We start from the raw sequence: 19,149 nt of genomic DNA, 5'->3' as shown, positions 1-19,149 counted from the left end.
CGCGCACTGGAGATATATAGACTTATTAGATGATGTAAAAGAAAACTCGCCTTAAAGTGGGAACCATAGTTTTGAAACCGAAAGAAATAGCACAAAAGAGCGTATGGATGATTTAAGTTAATGCTTCAACTGTCCTGTGCTGGCGAGGACGATGTGCACTGATTAAAAAGAATTACTGAGAAAGTACTTCTTTTACTAACTATACAAACTATGCAAAAGATGAAAATTATGTAAACTGTTCTAAAGATAAACATTAGCCAATGCAGACTTGGACGCTTATTAGTCACTGTTTTACGGTATCTTACGAACGATCAAATTGTTTTAAGCTGAGGTAATTATTTTTGAGTTCGCACCCAAATGCGTAACATTAAGGATACCGACTGGTCGAGAGGCAGCGGTCTGCGGAAAACACGGTCAATGCCTGACACACACGAATTCCTTCTCAATGGTTGAGCTCAGTAAACTCTCGTATCCGAGAAAAAATTATGATTGAACTGACAACGACAATGACAATGACAACGACAACATGACTTTGAGATGTTGCTCTTCATTCGCACTGAAAACGTAGCTCCAACCAAAAGACATGAATGCAATTATGTAAGGGTGCTGAGCGCGTGATCGTCAACGATTGAACAATTAGTTTTGATAACAAAAATTATACTTGCAATTTAAAAAAACTGCCTAGTTGCCGTGATATCTTATCGCCATTCATATTTCTGGCATCACTTCCGATGACGCTAGAAATTTAATGCTGTAGGCACCACAATCGCATATTACAAAAATAAACTTGACGGCAACGGTATTATTCAGTACTAAAGGGTCAGTTGGAAAATAGCTCTGAAGCCTTGCAGTACCAACCGCAGTGATATAACACACAGCCTAGCGGGCGGTGGAAACACTTTTCAGTGGCCCATGCTGCGATATCGCGCCATCAATTTCACTGCTCATACTGAAGTACATGTGTCCACATTCTGGCCTGACTGGGAAACAGTGTGCTAGAGCTTATGAGCACATGCGCTACTCCAACGCACGTGGGTACGGCCAGAACTTGGCTGGACGCATAGAGCTAAAGCAAACGTAGACGATGGCGCGCATACGTTGTCCTCCAAAATCCCATACCACTTTCGTGGTCTCCCTATCGGGTGGTGTCAGCACATTTCAGCTGCACACTCAAACATCCGTAGTGCCTCCTGGCCAGTGCTGGTTCTCTATACTGAGAACACTACTCGTGTAGGCCGGTACATGTAAAGTCTAAAGAACTTGCCACATGTTGTTGATACTGTCGGCAGGTCTGGAGCACCGCGATCAAGTGCACGTCCAGCTCTCACCGTGACCATAGGAAAGTCATGCGCCGCCAGTTATTGTACGCAAGTGTGTACTTGAATCTATGCCTTGCGATTAATTTTTCCAGGAGCGCAGGACTCGGAAGCGTAGACAATGTTTTTCATCCAATGTACCTTCCGCTTCTTAAGTGGAAATAAATGTGCTACGTGGCTGAATTATTCCTCGACTGATTGGATGGAATGACTATGGATGTTGTACTTGTGCCATGGGCTCACCATGAGGACACGGTTTGTGCGGGCAACGGCGCGTCTCGTGATCACTACCTAGGCAGCCGCGCCCTCCAGCAGCAGGGCGTGGGTTGTCGCAGGTGCGGAACCGGCGACGGTGCCGCCGCCTACCGCACGAGGCCGAACACTCGCCCCATGGGGACCACTCGGACCAGCCACCGTGCACTGCACAGGCACATCAGGAAAATATGATACATTCGGTCACTGTGCTGAGATGGCGAAACCAGAAGTCTGCAATTTGACCCTCAAGATTTAACTAACGAACAAAGTAAAGAAACACATTGGGTTTTCTTTATAGGTTAACTGTCCAGGGGCAGGAGCCCATGCCCTGCAAACCCCGATGAACCCTCCAAGCACAGAAAAACCCTGTAAACTGGTGTCAATGTCTTCACTTTGTGCCATTTTTCCTACGCCCAAATGCTTTCCAAGTACTTCTCGCTCTTAACTATGACGTAGCCTAAGAAGCATATCAGCGGCGATGAAATATTCCTAAGATGTCAGATTCACGTGAGAAACCTATGCGAATACACGGTACATATCTACTCTGATATGTGAACTATGACGTGTCTAGGGCAGGAGGCGAGCTGCCAAAGCTTGCAAGGATATCAGATGTAAGTGCTCAGGAGGACCACAGAGCTTAAATTTTTGGTACCCTGGCATGGCGCACTCACCACGCTGCTGCTTCACCATCGGAACATCCATATTGCCGAGTGTGCAGTTTTATGCATGAAATGCGCCAATCTGTCATGACTATTAACTGTGCTTTGACTGTGACAGTGCACGAAAGACACCCAGCCCATGTCGTGCATTTAGCAGCAGCACTCTGTGATCATTTTTTGATGTGCAGTCCATTAATGACATGACGCGACTGAAAAGCACCGGTTCGAATATGGGCCGCATTGCCTTGAAGGGTAAGAGTTTGAGTGATACCTCCAAGCAAAATACACGAATTAGTACTCGCGGGAGGTGGTTTTCTTTCCATATCAAGTTTTCAGATACTATGGCGTCTATGGCTATAGTCACTACCATATATATTCGAATCTAGGCGGTATTGCGTACTCCAGGGTAGCGCAGCGTACCGCTGCAGAGTTGTAGCGGCGCCTGCCTATCGAAGCTTGACCGACGTTACTTATTGGGTAGCGTGGGGTTGTAGGCGGGCTGCAGGCATCTGGTAGACCATGGCTACCAAGCAAGGGCGAGACCATTTCTAGTGCTAAACTTGCACTGTTTATTAAATGGTTGATGAAATATCAAGAGAAGAGAATGAAGTGATCAAAAGTAAATTTCGGAGCCCCTTAAATGGGCTCTCCTCAATCGTGGGAGGGATCTTGCTTCCGTCGACGTCACGTGACCGGCACTGAAAGCCTGCTGAAAGGAGGAGGGCTCTTGCTTCCGTCGACGTCACGTGACCGGCAATGAAAGCCTGCTGAAAGGAGGAGGCCGTTCCGCCTTCTGTAATTGTAGACGCTTGTCCGTCTCCTTTGCGCGTTGCTGGTCCGTGGAAGTTCTGCTGCAGACTTTGGCCGTTCGAGGAAAGGGTCCCCCTAAAGTCGCGGGCGCACGCGCTCACACACACACGCGCGCGCGCACGCACACACGCACACACGCACACACACACACGCACGCACACGCACGCACGCACGCGCACGCGCACACACACACGCGCGCACACACACACACACACGCATGCACACACACGCACACACGCACGCACGCACACGCACACACACACACACACACACACACACACACACACACAAAAGAGGCCTTTAAACACTGCGGGGCTTCCGCCAGACCGGCAGACACTCGAAATGGTCATGGCGAATTAGGAAGTCACGCTTCATTTCGACGAGGCAAGGTGTGTGAAGGTCGGGTGAGAGAAATTTTTTTTTTCTGCACGTGGTGCGGGACGCCAACCGTAGCAGGAGCAGTCACGCCTCATTTTGACGAGGCATGGTGAGAGAAGGTCGGGTGACATCCCTTTCAGCGCGTTGTGCCAGACGCCAACCGTAACAGCCGATAGCTTTCTTTTTTCAAATAATCATATTCCAAACTCTAGGGTCCGCTTAGATTCGAGGATCTTAAATAACAAGCCAGTTTTTCATTGAAACTGCTAAATATGGTGCATAGCTAGCGCCATCTAGAAAAGTCAGTATCGCAGCCACTACTACCAGTGCCAGTAGCCAACCGTACACAAGCGCGGTCGCCATTTTGACCTGTGTCGTGTCGGCCGTATCGGTGAGCGGCGTGGTGTTATCTCGATGGCAAGAAGAAAAAAAATGAATTATGGGGTTTAACGTGCCAAAACCACTTTCTGATTATGAGGCATGCCGTAGTGGAGGACTCCGGAAATTTCGACCACCTGGGGTTCTTTAACGTGCACCTAAATCTAAGGACACGGGTGTTTTTGCATTTCGCCCCCGTCGAAATGCAGGCCGCCATGGCCGGGATTCAATCCCGCGACCTCATGCTCAGCAGCCCAACACCATAGCCGATGGCACGAAAACCACATGCTAACGGCAACGGGCCGCATTAAACCTGCATCCCTATCGCAGCTGGCGGGCTGGGTAGCTGCAGCGTGGGACGACATTCCAGGTACTTTGATCGTGCGCGCCTTTAAAAAGTACAGCATATCTAATGCGCTTGACGGTACCGAAGATAGTGCACTGTTTGAAGGTGACAGCGACAAGGAACACAGCGACGAGTCTAGCAGCGACGACGACGTTGAATGAGCTCTGCACGTTCACATTCAATAAATGCTGTTCGCATTTTGTGAACGCTGTCCTCGCCTTTTTTTTTTTGTTCGGCCTACATCCCAGGTAATATATCTTTTTTTTTTTGCTTCGGACTTTCAGGGGTCGGCTTAGAATCATGGTCGGCCTAGATTCGAGTAAATACGGTATGTCGTTCTTCTGCTCAGTGCGAGGTCACGATTTCGATTCCTGGACGCGTTCTCGCTGTGATGTTGGTCGATGTTTATGTAATCCCACATGGACCATATTAATCTGGAAACCTTCCCCACCACACGTCTTTCATGGGCGAGCAAATAATTTGACATGAAAAGTTCCATAGTTATTATTACAGTAACATAAATGGAAGAAATCTTAACCGTGCATCGTTTAAACACCGGAGCGCTAACCGGGACAGGCCTCCGGGTGGCAGAAGTCTTCTTGCTCAGGCTCCCCCTGACACTGGCGACCTGCCCATGCGGGCGCGGGCGAATCACAGCTGCGCCTTCGGGTCCGGATGCCCCCGCCGCAGGACGCCGAGCAGGAGGACCACTCGGACCAGGCACCCCAGCCGCCATGCACTGGGCACAAGGGGAGGAGATGTCACTTCATTTTACCTGATAGGTCTCCAGTGAGGGCTTTGACAAAGTGGTCAAGAAAATGACAAAAATGGGCGCGCATTTGGGTACAATTCGCGAGGAATTCGCTGATTACTTTGCACAAACTGAGTGAATAAAGGAAAAAAAAAAGTGCATGACAGCGCTACTAAAATTAACAAATATAGGTGAAAGAAGAAACAGCAGTATAAGAAAGGGTCAATTTCGCTATACTGGGTGTTTCAGCTGACTTTAGGCCAGAGTTTAAGAATATGCCGATGCACGCTAAGCTGATGCGACCAAATCCATGTTGCTCACTTTCGCACTTATTGTGTCACACTATTTTTGTATTTTGCTTAGTTATATAATTAGTCAAGATGAATTAACTAACGTCTGAAGCAACGAAGTTAGGCAAAAAATTCGAATTAGAAAGTTGCATAGCGCTTTGCAAAACATCCGACTAGACTGTTTCTAACTTTCTATCTATTAAGTATTATTAAAACTTCTTTCTGGGCGAGTTGGTGCATACTTGACATAAAACTGTTTACAGCGCAAACACATGCAACCACAAAGTAAGGGACAGGACACAAGCGCGAAAATAAATTCACAGCGCTTGTGTCCTGTCCCTTACTTTGTGGTTGCATGTGTTTGCGCTGTAAACAGTTTTATGTCTATTAAGTATTAGTGTTTTTCAGCTTACTGCGGATGCTCGCAAAGTACAACAAAAATACCACGTGACATACTCACTTGTGCGCCGTGGCTGCAGCGCTCCCAAACTGTCCACGTACAAACGAACATAGCAACTTGCAGGCGACAGGCCAGTGACGAAGGCATTGGCTGCGCGATTTACGCCAGCGATGTGCTTCCCTCACGGTGGTTCGTGATAGTGATAAGCAGACGCAGCGGAAGCACACCGGGTTAAATGCTATGTTCGTTTGTGCGCGGAACGCCTGGGAGCAAGCAATCATGACGTGCGAGTGGGCATATCACGTGGTGTCTTTTTTTTTATTTCGCGGGTATCCGCAGTAAGCTCAAAAACACTAATACGTTATTGAGAGAAAGACAGAAACTGTTTATTCGGACATTTTGCAAACCGCTCTGCAACATTCTAATTAAATTTTTTCCTAGCTTCGTTGTTTCAGAAGTTGGTTAATTAATCTTGATTATTTATATAATTAAGTAAAATACAAAATATAGCATGGCACACTACACACAAAAGTGAGCAACATGTATTTGGTCGCATCGTCTTAGAGTGCATCGGCAACTTTGTAAACTCTGGCTAAAGTCAGCTGAAACACTCTGTAGATCTAAACAGGTTAAGCATGACATCAAGTGAATCGCTGCTGGCTTGCTGTAATTTATAAGTAACGCAAGCGATCGCACAGGCGGACCAGGACAGCTGCACCCAGGTATGAATTAATGCTTAACACACGAGGCCACAGAAAGTGCAAAGGCCGCCAAACAACATGAAGGTTGCAAAGGTTAACTTACGGCTGCACGGGAGTCGGCCATGAAAAAAGGAGCCCTTGTGAATGAGTCGCTATGCTATTCCGGAGGGCCTACATTGTGCGGAGGAACATCTGTAGTGGGCTGCAGCGCGCTTCAAATTACCATATATGGGTGTGCTATGCAGGCTGCACCGAGTTTCTCATTCGAATTAGTTTCATCCGAGTTTTCTCGATGGCAGTCAGCGAAAGGAGATAGCATTGAACGCGCAAATCCAGTGGGGGGGACGTTCCAGCGGGGAACGTTCTCTAGCTTAAAATGGCTTCGTAAACTCATTTTCAACAAAGTACTGTGTAATAAATAATTAACGAAGCATTAATAAAATTGCCGAAGGGCGGGATTCGAGCACAGGACCAATAATTAAACCATTGCGCCACGGACGCATGCGTCGACAAGCAGCGTTGAACGCGCTTATGAATTTCGTGCGGACAAGCCAGCGCATTGAGACACTTGGCGCGTTTCGATTTGGCCACCTCGACAGGCTGAACCGTTGTAGTTGGCAGCGCTCATGCGTGTTAACAGAGTCTTCTGCACTTAGAAAAAATTGAACGAAAGCACTTTGAAAAGCACTTAGAAAAGAAATTATTTTAAATTATGGGGTTTTACGCACCAAAACCACTTTCTGATTATGAGGCACGCCATAGTGGAGGACTCCGGAAATTTCGACCACCTGGGGTTCTTTAACGTGCACCTAAATCTAAGTACACGGGTGTTTTCGCATTTCGCCCACATCGAAATGTGGCCGCCATGGCCGGGATTCGATCCCGCGACCTCGTACTCAGCAGCCTAACACCACAGCCACTGAGAAACCACGGCGGGTAGAAAACAAATTAGGGCAATGAAGGCAGATAAAGCGTAATAACCAAAGCCACAAGAAATTTTGATGGCACAAGCACGAAGATGTACTATCCATCATTCACAAAGTGGCTGACCGATCACAGCGCCAGGGTTCCCTCTAATAATTATTGCAGGAAACCTTATGGAAAACAGAGCGAACGGGCCCTAAATATTCCCCAAGAGCCTCAAGAGCCTCAACACTGCGCGAAGAGTATGCTTCCACCCCAATAGTACTACCGCATCCGAGAAAATGATGTTGCTTTGTCACGGAAGCCGTTAACCCCTAAATAGGACGTGCGTGCCTGCAGTGAGCGCATTTTTACCGGGACAGGAACTCTCGAAGCAGGCAACCACGTCACGCATCCGCCCTTCGCAGGCTGATGTCGAGTTGGCCGGTCTGTGCCAGGGCTGACCGGAAGCGGCAGAGACGCAGAGTCTTTCCTTGAGCCCTGGTCCACACGACCTACTGCAAGGACCCCAGGGGCCCCACATTACCTCGTCCGGCTCCTCCACTGCAAACAAGTTTCGCCGTGTCCCGATATAACGAGATTTCTGCATTTTAGGTAAGCTGTGCCACGCGTTTAAGAGTTCGAAATAGATTTGAAGGAAACGCAAATTCATCTGCAACAAAAAATTGAGGAGACCGTGCGACACTAACTGATAATAAAAATGAGTGTCTGTCTTTAGAATCAATACAAAATCGCCCTGCCAGATCCATCACTGCCCGGTACCGCGGTCAAGAATGTGGTAATGAGATAAAGTTATGTCTAAGACTCAGATTATTGGTATTTCTCCGGGAAAATGCTGCTAGGCCTTTTTACCACTGGCTTCACTATAACGTCCCACAACTACCGAGAAGCTTCCTATCTCACCGACCCGCACATCTCGTCACCTTTTCCTCATGCAGCCTCCAGTGCTTGTGTGCTCTAAAGTCCTCTTTTAACCAATCTTTGTTGCACCGCAGAGTGGATCAATTTAACAGACAGAATTACCAACAAGCGCAACCTGCTAAAGCTCAAATAGCTGCTTACCCATCGTCAGATAATCTAAGCTTTAAATGTTACGTTATGCTATGCATTTTTACGATTCATGATATATACCGCGTGTTCTTATTTAGACTATACACAAAATTTAAAAATTGCCTGTGGCATGTGGCATAATTTTAGTCCTTGAACTGGATTGCTCAAATAGGCGGACAATACTTTCATGAGAAATCAAAATACACAATCAACTACTTAACAAAAATCACTAATCAGCTTTTTCATTATTTATTTTACGACGCATATTGAAATTTAGGAATTGTAGCCGGTGAGCTTTCAAAGCATATCAACGTCGAACGAAGATGGCCCGGGTTTTGAGATACGCGCCATGGAACTTGCCCTAAAATGCATTGTTTTGTGCTACTTACTTTTTTAAACAAAACACCGTTGTATGCACTGAAACGCAAAAGTAACTGGAACGTACATGTATTTCGTAGTGCTCAGTGGGAATAATTATCGCGAAACTGGTGCCACCTTGAAAATATGTTCCAAGTGGATAGACACCTTGTGAACTAAGCGCGCTACAATTCGTAAATTGCAGTATGTGCCATAATGTAATTCATTACAATGGTAATTAGCCGATTTTTGGTATTTATTCCATATTGTACTTTGATATTTTGTGCAAGTAATGTCAACCACTTCAAGCAACCCAGTTGAATGACAATCATGCTACCTGTCGTAAGCGATTTTTAAAAGTTCTGCATGATTGAAACGAAAAACAAACAAGTACCGTATTGGGACTTGTTTCGTACTGACCGTACTGATTAAAGTCGTACTGATTAGCTTTTGCATCGTATTCGGCACGCTTATTAGATAGGGTATGTTCTCGAAGGAATCTGGTGCCTGAGCTTTTGCGAGAAATATGTAACTATGTTTTTCTTCTCTTCACTATATACTGTAACCCTCCCCCGTAGGTAATACCCCGACAGATGTTCTTCAGAAAAAAAAAACAGACACACACAACGACGATAATGATCTGATGCCGAAATACAAAATCAATATCGCATAACCCCCCTACGAGCGGTGGGCTCTTCTTGCAGTATCACTTCTGTTCCCGGAAGTGACTCAGCAACCCTTTATGGAACACAGGTGCTTCGAGGACTGAAGTCGCACTTTCAGTTACACAGTATTTATGAAGCTCAATATTCAAGAAATACAGAGTTTACGAAGCATTTTTAAGATGAGCGAAAATTACTGCATGGCCAGTAGGCTGGTGTGAGGAATACTCAACGTGCAGCTACATATTCGGCGCCATAGCAGCACTTTACTGAGCTTCCAAATTATACTGTTTATTTACTGTACCCTGAAAAACAGTAATTGTTAAAAGGGTGCACGTTATCTGCTCTATAGTTACAAAACGAGCTCAGACGTAGCTCACGCTTGAATAGGTAGTGGTCTTCGACATTGATTTTGTGATGCCTAATTTAATGCTTTGTGCACTCTGTATAAATAAAATTCAGGCCAACACATCTCCACGCACAGTTACCTGTCCTATTGGCACTGTCTCGTAATGTTGTTTCTTGTAAACACGCCATCATAGAATATCTATCAACTCCACGTGGGCACTCCTGTCTCCACGGTGGAAACGTTAACTTTCTAACTATAATTACTTGTACATTGATATAAGTTTTTATCATACGCTTGGATACACAGCAGCGTTCAAGGTGCTCTTAGGCTTTTGCGCTAAATTCGTGTGTTAGAGAGTGCAACTGAAAACTGTGGTGCTTCGCTCATCTTAGATGAAGTACATTTTTTCGATAGCTCGTGCAATCTTGTCAGCTCTAAGCTCGTAGGGCAGCCGGTAACAGTGAAAAACTAGGGCATGAACTTGGGCCGTGTTCGGTTGTACGTGAACACAGAGGAGTGTGAGACCAACCAGGCAGACACGTAGCCTTCCCGTCGCACGCCTGTGTCTCGAGCACTTCACCGATGCAGTCGTCTCCGCCGTTGCGGGGTGGCGGTGAATCGCAGCGTCGAGTCCGGTTCCGGAGGCCGTCGCAGTTGCACTCACTCCACTCCGACCACTCGGACCATTTGCCGTCCACTGCGTGTATGTGCGCATAAGCTGAAAATTAATTTCGTTTAACTTCACTACCGTAAGACCTCTAACAAAAGGGGTATTGCATAAAAGTGGGTACCTAATGTAGTGTCGTTGAGCGGAAATACGGGCGGGAGGAAACGGACTGGACAGACAGACGTTCAACGACACAACATGAGGCACCAACTGGCCCAACAGTCTACGCTTCTGGGTACCTAAGTTAGCAGACACATTATTGAGCATTCACTAGCGACGAAGGTGTAATAATGTTGAATATTATTGTATTAAATTCACCATAAAAATACTGGTATTGCGATAGCAATTATATGGACACTCTAGGTGCATTTCTGTCATTGCCGCCACTGTCGCCGTGAGGTTCCGTATAAAGTCCAAGGCCAATAACATCGTTGCGGCGCGCCGTATGCTATATCTGTGAAAGGAAGCGAGGGTGAGCCAGCGAACACGACTCAATCTCCAATGCCTGAGCGAGGAAGGCCAGCCAGAAACGTGCCCTCTCCTTTCGCGCGCGAGGCACAAAGGCGCGGCGAGGCAGAAGGGGGTCTTCTCCAGCGGCTGCTGCTTACGGCACGGCCGTGATGTTTGCAGAGTGCGCGCAGTGCCGGTGGCTTCGCATGCGCTGCGCTATCGATGTTTCGATCGCGTTGAAGCGACAGATGCACGAACGTCAGTTGGCTCACTGCTGTTGCCATGCTTACTCACTCCAGCGTTTTCACAGCTTGTTTGCGAGGTCATCGGGTGAGCTGTGTTTATGTTTGCTTGTGCGCACGTGACACCATGCTTGTTAATTTACATACTATGCCTGTCTTTGCAACTTTAAACGGCCAATAAAACTACTATCCTTACTTATTATTGTTGTCCACTAATTTGCTATCGCATTCAATGCTTCGCCTTTTGGGCGAAACTGCGACTTTATGTGATGCTCCCTGCTTGCGTAACTGCGCAATAATAACACAGTTACCTTGCGACACTCCTTTCACTGCGTCTTCTCAGTGTAACTACATCACGTGCCATGATGTGACAATGTGTGGAGGAAATAACCAACCCTTCATGCGCTTTCATGTGCGTGTTCAACTCTACGCGCGCGAACTCAAATCCACATGGTTGCGCATAGACCACTGTATTCACGCTACAAAGCAAGCATAATTAAGCGTGCCTTCAGTGACGCTTTGTATGTCCAAACGCCCTAAATTACACGGTAAACAGTTTTTTCCCTTGCACACGGCTGTATATGCAATCATCTCGGCCACAATCGCGTGACCGCAGATGTTGCCGTGTGCCGAGACAGTGTCCCAACACTGCGCCCACAAACAACCGCCCACGCACGATGGCCGACTTGGGTGCCGTTAGTCCTTGCTTACGTAAGTCTGATACGCAAGGCAGTATCTAAAAGCGCGGGGTACAGCATGAAACCGCATGCATGACACATAATTGTGCTTACTGTGTTATGATGGTGCTATGTATTTACGGACATTATAGCTATACCAATACCGCATTCACCTGCATCACTTACCGACCTGGCACATTTCACGTTGCCTGCAGACGTCGGCGAACACGTTTGTAGGCGCTTTACGCTTTCACACTGCAACTTCCATGCTCACTTCTGCGCCCATTCCAGTGCGCAACTTTATCCATTTGACTCACGTCCCGTGTGTTCAGCTGCCCCTCTTCATCGCATCCCCACACATGGCAACGTGTGACACACTGCACCAGGAAATACTTCAAACTCAGTCTTCACAACACTGCACATCTTTGTTGCATTCAGCATAGCGCGTCTAACTTTACTTCGTATAACTTTACAATGTGTTACTATCGAATCCATTGCTTCCCCCTTGCGGCGAAACTGATTGTTTATTAATATTTTATTATTAATATGATTAGTTAGTACTATTATTATAGTGTTAGCCACAGCAACGGATCTGCAACGTTAAAGGGTGCCAATGGATTCCCTGCAGCTTTAGGGCATGAGGTCGAGCAGAGTCGCCTCCCGGTGGACACTGGCTGAACTACGCGTAGTGTGGATGGCGCGTTGCATCTTGTACTAGCCATCACGTGTTTGCATGTGCGTGTACGTCGTGCAGAGGCTCTGGCAACTATTTCGAGTTTGTAGCGCAGACCTAAATGCTGGGATTCATTTTTCGACAATGTACAGAAGCATTCGACTTTGCAATGTAGTCTTTGCGCTGTAATAAGATCAGTGGATATACTTGTCTAGCGCGCGATATATGATCACCGCACCGTCCATTTGCCACCATCATATCAATTTTGCTACCACTTTGTGCTTGAAGCCTGTCAGAAAAAGCACCCTGCGCCCTTTTAAACAAAATAAATGGTCGCAGCGAGACCTTTAGTAGTGATGTGTTGGTGATTCCGCAATTTTTATGATGCCATGAAAAATGAAGCGGTGGGAAAATCAGTCAGCAATAGAAAAAGAAGGGTATCTTAAACACGCATGTCATACTGCGAGACATACTTCATCTTACGCGCATAAATGAATGAGCACCGCTTCGTGGTTAAGCGACGAGACTTAGTAGTATATATTTTTTTTGGTACAAGGGCATTCTCTGGCCAAAGAGCACCAAACACAAGGTTGGTGGTCTATTCAGGTTAATAAGCAGTACTCAAGGTGAAAGAAAAGAAACAACAGTGGTACATAGGGCCCAAGATTAATTAAGAGTAATGATTTATGTAATGCTTATGCTCAGCATCCTCCTTAAGAGGACGCTTTAGCTCGGGTGCTCCTATCTAAATACATGTAGAAGGAGAATTCGTTTTTCTCGGCAACCACTGCACCAAATTTGACGAAGTCTGTTTCATTAAAAAAAACTAGAGGGGGGGGGGGTAGTTCTAGTCACTGCTGGTTTCGAATTTTGTATTAAAAGTTGGCCAAAATCGCAAATTGTCAGCAAACAAAACTACCAAGTTTAAAACTCTAACTCAACAATGAAAGATGATATCACAATTCTGTGAATTTCATCTAAATGCACATCTACAGAGGACAAAATTGATATGTTACACATGAATCTAAAACATTTAGTATTATGGCAACATGGCTTTTACAGAACCCTTGTACACAAAGTAACCAATTCACGCAAGATGCAAATTGACATATCAAGTTTGTCCGCTTTGACTTTTAGAACACATGCCGTTGACAGAACCACGATATCTGTTCTTGAAGCAGAGCTGTTAGTTTGCAAACGTCGTGCTCCTACTTTTTTCGAACTTTCATATATTTCGATATATTTTAAGCAAAATTCAGGCCCTAAACTGAAATTCCGTTTCCAACAGACACTACAATTTAACTTTCTCTCTCAAATGCAACAAATTTCGTTAAAAGCGATCCAGAGGCTATCTCAGAAAAGCGTTTCTGCGTTTTACGGCTATCTTAATAAGCCGCGTCGGAGTGGGGCCCGAGCTAAAGATTCCTCTTAAACAATTTGTCGAGGGATCAAATACATGAATAATAATTGCATTGCCATTGCCAAAGATGCTGCAAATGAATTCTTGAACGCTACGCACCGTAAAAACAAGTAAAATATATCATTCTTCATTAAAGAATATACTCGTATGTGCCAAAAATTGTGTCCAGGATAACTGATATCAATGCATCCATGTTATTTGTCTATTTAATAAGTAAATAAAATATCCCACGAACTTTAGAACTATATCAGTTCGAAACCAGCAAAGCAGCGCATGCCGGTGATATGAAAAATGTAACGCCATCGAATGAACAAGTTGAGGAGAAATATTTTAATGAAATTTTGTCATTCAAGAACCACGTCTACATTTTTGTACGTATGCAACGGCCAGTGCAATATATCAATGACACTGGCATTTGTTCCAATGTATTACGCAGGAGTAATTGCACCGAAATTATAGCCGCAACAGAGAGCACGTATAAAAAGCAGGAGTTCTGCAAAATATACGAGGGCGAGTCAAATGAAAGTGAGCCAATGCGAATATATGACAAACGGGGTACTTTATTTGAAAGTAGTCTCCATGAGCATTTAGACATTTGTCCCATTGGCTAAGGAGTCCCGTGATTCCGGTCTCATAAGATTCCTTAGATTGCTGCTTCAAAACTTCTGCAACTGACTATTTCACGTCATCGTCCGACATGAATGGGGTTCCCTTGAGCTCTTTTTTTTCTCGGTTGCCCCAAAATGTGGGCTGGGCTGTTCTGGGCTGTGTGGCGGATGTTGCGGCATTTCCCACTTGAACGTTGCCAGTTCTGTATTAAATACATCAGCGATGTGGGGACGGGCATTGTCGTCGAACAAGATGACCCCATTCGCCAATTTTCCACACAGTTTCTTCTAGATTGCAGCACGCAGACGTTCCGGCGTTTCGCAGTATCGGAAACAATTGATAATCTCGCAAGACTGAGCAAATTCTATCCGTGATGGTCCCTGACGATCGAAAAAAAAAGTCAACTATACCTTTCCGGTGGAAATGATGGCCTTTGCTTTCTTTGGGCGTGGTGAATTCGAATGTTTGCACTGTAACTTTTGCCGTCGTTTTTGAGGCTCGTAGTAGTGGCACCATGGTTGATCCCCGATCACATTTGCAGACAAGAAGTCGTCACCATCATTGTGATACCGGATCAGATCAGTCAAGTTGTTGTTGTTGTTGTTGTTGTTGTTGTCCTCCTGTGTGGCCGTGGCACATACCCACAGTGGGGGATTGGCCATGAATCGGGTGGTTAAATAAGGTGCAAATCAGGCAGCGCCGAACTTCTTCGTCTTCTGGCGGTGGTTCAAGATCTTTGCATCCATTGCGCGCACAAAAGCTGATGACAGAGATGTTCCGGAATTACGGCGTGAACCGAATCGTGACGGATGTTCAGACGCTCTGCCAATTCATCGATGCTTATCCTTCGTTCTTGTCTCCTCACCTCATCAACTTTTGCAATTTTATTAAGGGTGATTTCACGATGGCTTTAGTCCCGTCTTGGATCGTCTTTGCAACTTTCACGTCCTTTGAACCATTTGCTCCAGCGCTTCACAGTAGCCAATGAAATGCGATGTTCAACGTACACGGCAGCCATACGGCGACTAATTTCTTTTTACGAAGTACCTTCAGCAGTCAAAAACTTCACGGCACCACGCTGTTCAACTTTTAGAGTTGCCAATATGTCACGCAAACATGTTCAACCGAATGTATGAGAGCATTACAGAACCTTCATCCTCACACCTGCGTGTCACCTTTATGAATGAGACATCCCTCTCTTCTACGCATATACCTCGCAGATAATGAACCGAACCATTATTGCGCGGGTTGGGTAGGCTCACTTTCATTTGACTCGCCCTCGTACATCACTCATCAAAAAAGTGTCACTGGAAACAAAGTTCACTGCACGTATACACAAAATCTTCCAACAAGATCGATATTTAAATATACGTATAAGTTTCCAATAAATGTAGGTATCTAAGAAAAAGTCACGGTGTATAATGCGTCAAACGAAGCAAATAAACATGTTGCGCAATCACAGATTCACAGATTCCTAGACACCGCTGTCAGGTATGGGGGCTCAATCCCATCGCTCGTGATCCGTTGTCAAGATTGGAGTCCGGCATGAATTCGAAGGTAGCTGGCCCGTGCCGTCGACTAACGTATCCACGCTGAGGACGTTGATGAAGGGAAGAACTGCTTCTCATCGAGAACGAGGAATATGGGTTTATTTAGAATATTTATATCCGTCTCACATGACTGTTTGAGAAAGTACATCAGTCTAACATGACTGCTTCAGAGAGAGTGTCAGTTCAACATGACTGCTCAAGAGAAGTATGTCGTGCATCCGCACAACAGCAGTTTTTAAACACTCGGTCCTCCCGCGATACAAGGTGACGCGAACGTTCGTTTACTCATTGTAAACTCGCCGCCGCCCGCAGGATGGCCTACGCACACAAAGGCACACACATTCCTAGGTAGCTCGTTGTCTTGCGTCCCGGTTGGCGCGTGGGAAGTAACAAAAAACGGCTTTCCCGCGGCAGATCGCGCACGCGTAGCAGATCAGGTCCGCGCTGGGGAGTTCGGGCACAATAGTTCGTCCGCCGAACTCATTCCGTCACAACGCGGATAGGGCTAGAGGATGGCGGTGGTTTTCAGCACAAAGCCCACTTCATCGAACGCATCCTAGCTGAAGCGACGGAGAGTGGGGGATGCGCGTCTTGTTCCCTAATCGTAATTGGGTGGCAATCCTGCATTGCAGCTCGCAATTCTTAACACTACCCCTATTCCATCCACTCCCCCCGATGTATCGCGCGCTACGGAAGATGACTAGCTTGCTCTCCGCTTTTCTCCTTTGCGCACAAAAGACCGAGTCACCATCGTCGGTTCACCCATTCCAGCCCCCCCTTGCTGTACACTTTCACTCGCACATGCAGCATGCGGCGCTCGGTAACGATGTTATAGACCTTGGACTTTATATGAAACATGAGGGCGACGGTGACGGCAGGAATGTGCTTATAATGACTATCGCAATTCTAATTAGAGTATCCGGCAACTGAAGCGTCCCGTGGCCCATTACTTTCCGCAAAGGAAGAAGTAATGAAATCAAACTTTCCCCATGCAACAATTCGCTGCGCCGCAAGAATGTATTTTTTTTCTTTTTGTGGGGCGGGGGCACCGAAATTTCAAAAAAACCCAAGGAAGATATGTTGGCCACAATTGAATGCCTACTTTGCGCACCTAATGTGGCTACCGAAGGAATATATAAAAAAGAAAAAAACGTGAGACGCTTAGTCCACAGAGAACCATACGCATACTGCTCGGTATCCTACACCAGCGAGCCAAGACTTTCCGGAGAGGTTGCCCTCAAGCGAACGCAGTTCAATCCGTTGAGTCGCCACAGTGATGGCGGCAAGCGACCATTGTTTCTTTTCTCGTCTGCTAGCCAGGAACCCTCTAAAACTCTGCCAGGCGAAAATACACTCGGCCAGAGCAAACCGAACACGCACCGAAGTGCTCCATGGGGTGGTCAGGGCAAAACGAGAAAAACGTATGCACTCTGGCAGCCCGCGGGTAGGGTAGCAAGAACAAAAAAATTGAAGACGCTCAATGTATCCTCGTGAATAAAAATCAAAGTAGGAAAAATAAATAAGAACGTAGTGACCTTGGCTGGCTTTAGTGTCTTAACATGGATGCTTTGGCGTAGGTGCAAAAAGAAATTGATATTTTTTATGTGACATGACGGCACAAATGAACCAGCCCAACGCTTCGTCTCCTCGGACTTCGCTGCGTGCTTTGTCAACTTGTCTAATAGAGTGTGGATTTGGCTTGTCCTGTTGTATGTTCCGATGCAAGACTTTAGAAAACTCAATGCACCTTTGGCGTCGATTGTTTATAACAACCTTCAACCCACAATGTTCCGGAATTTAAAATCTAAAGCACAACTTTGGACATGTTTATGCACCTTTCACATCGAAAGTTAATGAGATTTATACCCTTAAAGTTTCGGAATTGATATCCATGCGCTCCGTAGATTCCGCGGCCTCCGCGAGATGCCGCGGTGAGCCCGTTTGTCATCAAAACGCCATTGAAACTTTGTGCTCGGATGGGGCTGCTTGCGTTATGTGACTCCCGGTGCATGGGCGTTGCCACGAAATCCAGCCCAAGTTTGCAATTCTCGCGGTGAAATGTCTTTTCGAGCATAAAAAAGACATTCTAGGCAAAATCCAGAACAATTTCCGGCGCCGGGGGTTCCTTTGGTCGGCGGTGCATTGACAGCACGAAAAAATTTCAGGTGGGGCTGAAGCCCCATAAGCCCCCCCTCCCCCCCCCCCCCCCTGGCTACGCCCCTGGCTTCTGGGTGTATTCAGCGCATGGGTAGCGGTGTAGGGAAAGTGCTTGTTCGTAGAAGTTTCCACATAGTTGCTTGATGTTTGTTTAATGATTTGCAGCAGGAGAGCATTTGTAACGAACCTTTCGATAGCATTCAAGCATTTCTCCGCGAGTAGTCATTTGATCTCCCATTTGTTCGTATTGGGAAACTGTTCTTTTATGATCTGGTTCAGGTGGGCATAGTTCTGTTTGGGTCTCTTCGAATATTTGTTAATTTTTTGTCCGGGGAGAGATGGGCGATGCAAGCGACTGTCCCGGTTGATACTTGCACGGGCAGCGTCATGCGCAGCATTGTTCCGTTATCTCAGCCATGGCCTGGCGTCCAGGTCAGTACAACAGCTCTTCTGCGAGCGGATGTTTCCAATTGGAATTGGGTATGCTTGAAGCGATACAAGTCTGTTCGTGTAATCACTGTATTTACTCGTGTAATGAACGCACCCTCAAATTAGTCGTGAAAAATATGATTGTTTTTCCCTCGCATGATGAACGTACCCTAAATTTCGCTACAGTGCAGTCCCACAATCAAACGGCCGTGCTGTTGCTTTTCGGAGAGACTACAGTCTTTGGCTCTCGCACATGTGTTTACAGCAAGCACACTTTATGCTTAACGCATCTTTTCCGCCAGTGCCGGCGCAAAGGCACCACGCAGATTCAAGAGAGAAAAAAACACAACCGGCTCTCTGCAGCATACGCAGATTACATACTTTACACTGACGCGATACGAGAGCACGCGCGCGCGATGTGCGGCTGGTTGTGGCGCACGGGGAGAGTCGAAGTGAAGAAGGGGCGGCAGGCACTTGATTGGTATCATAGTCGAGCGTAGTGTTAAATTCGCATGCCTGTGGCTCACATTTCTGCCTGTCTTGGGTTTCGATGTGTGTGGTATGCACCTGCTGCGGGACACAAAGTTCATCTGCCCAAAAAAAATTATCCGACGATTACGATACTCCTTAATGCGAAATTTGAGCGCAG

The 19,149-nt window shown here is 46.3% G+C and overlaps 1 protein-coding gene across 5 annotated transcripts in view; it reads right to left on the bottom strand.

Moving 5' to 3' along the window:
• Nucleotides 1–19,149, bottom strand: part of LOC135913489 (hemicentin-1-like) — a 708,068-nt gene that overhangs the window by 28,754 nt on the left and 660,165 nt on the right. For 4 of the 5 annotated variants that reach the window (XM_065446055.2, XM_065446057.1, XM_070528767.1 and 1 more), the window contains 4 exons: nucleotides 10,156–10,323; nucleotides 7,563–7,751; nucleotides 4,711–4,881; nucleotides 1,560–1,736 (listed from right to left, as the gene is read on the bottom strand). In XM_065446055.2, the coding sequence (XP_065302127.1) occupies nucleotides 1,560–1,736; nucleotides 4,711–4,881; nucleotides 7,563–7,751; nucleotides 10,156–10,323 (705 nt within the window). The remainder of the gene's footprint in view (nucleotides 1–1,559; nucleotides 1,737–4,710; nucleotides 4,882–7,562; nucleotides 7,752–10,155; nucleotides 10,324–19,149) is intronic. The other variant, XM_065446056.2, reaches the window with a different exon arrangement.

This window comes from Dermacentor albipictus, unplaced genomic scaffold (assembly GCF_038994185.2).
Source record: "Dermacentor albipictus isolate Rhodes 1998 colony unplaced genomic scaffold, USDA_Dalb.pri_finalv2 scaffold_14, whole genome shotgun sequence".
Classification (NCBI taxonomy): Eukaryota; Metazoa; Arthropoda; class Arachnida; order Ixodida; family Ixodidae; genus Dermacentor; species Dermacentor albipictus.
Note: the sequence above shows the minus strand (reverse complement) of the source record. Positions and strands in the feature narration are given on the sequence as shown.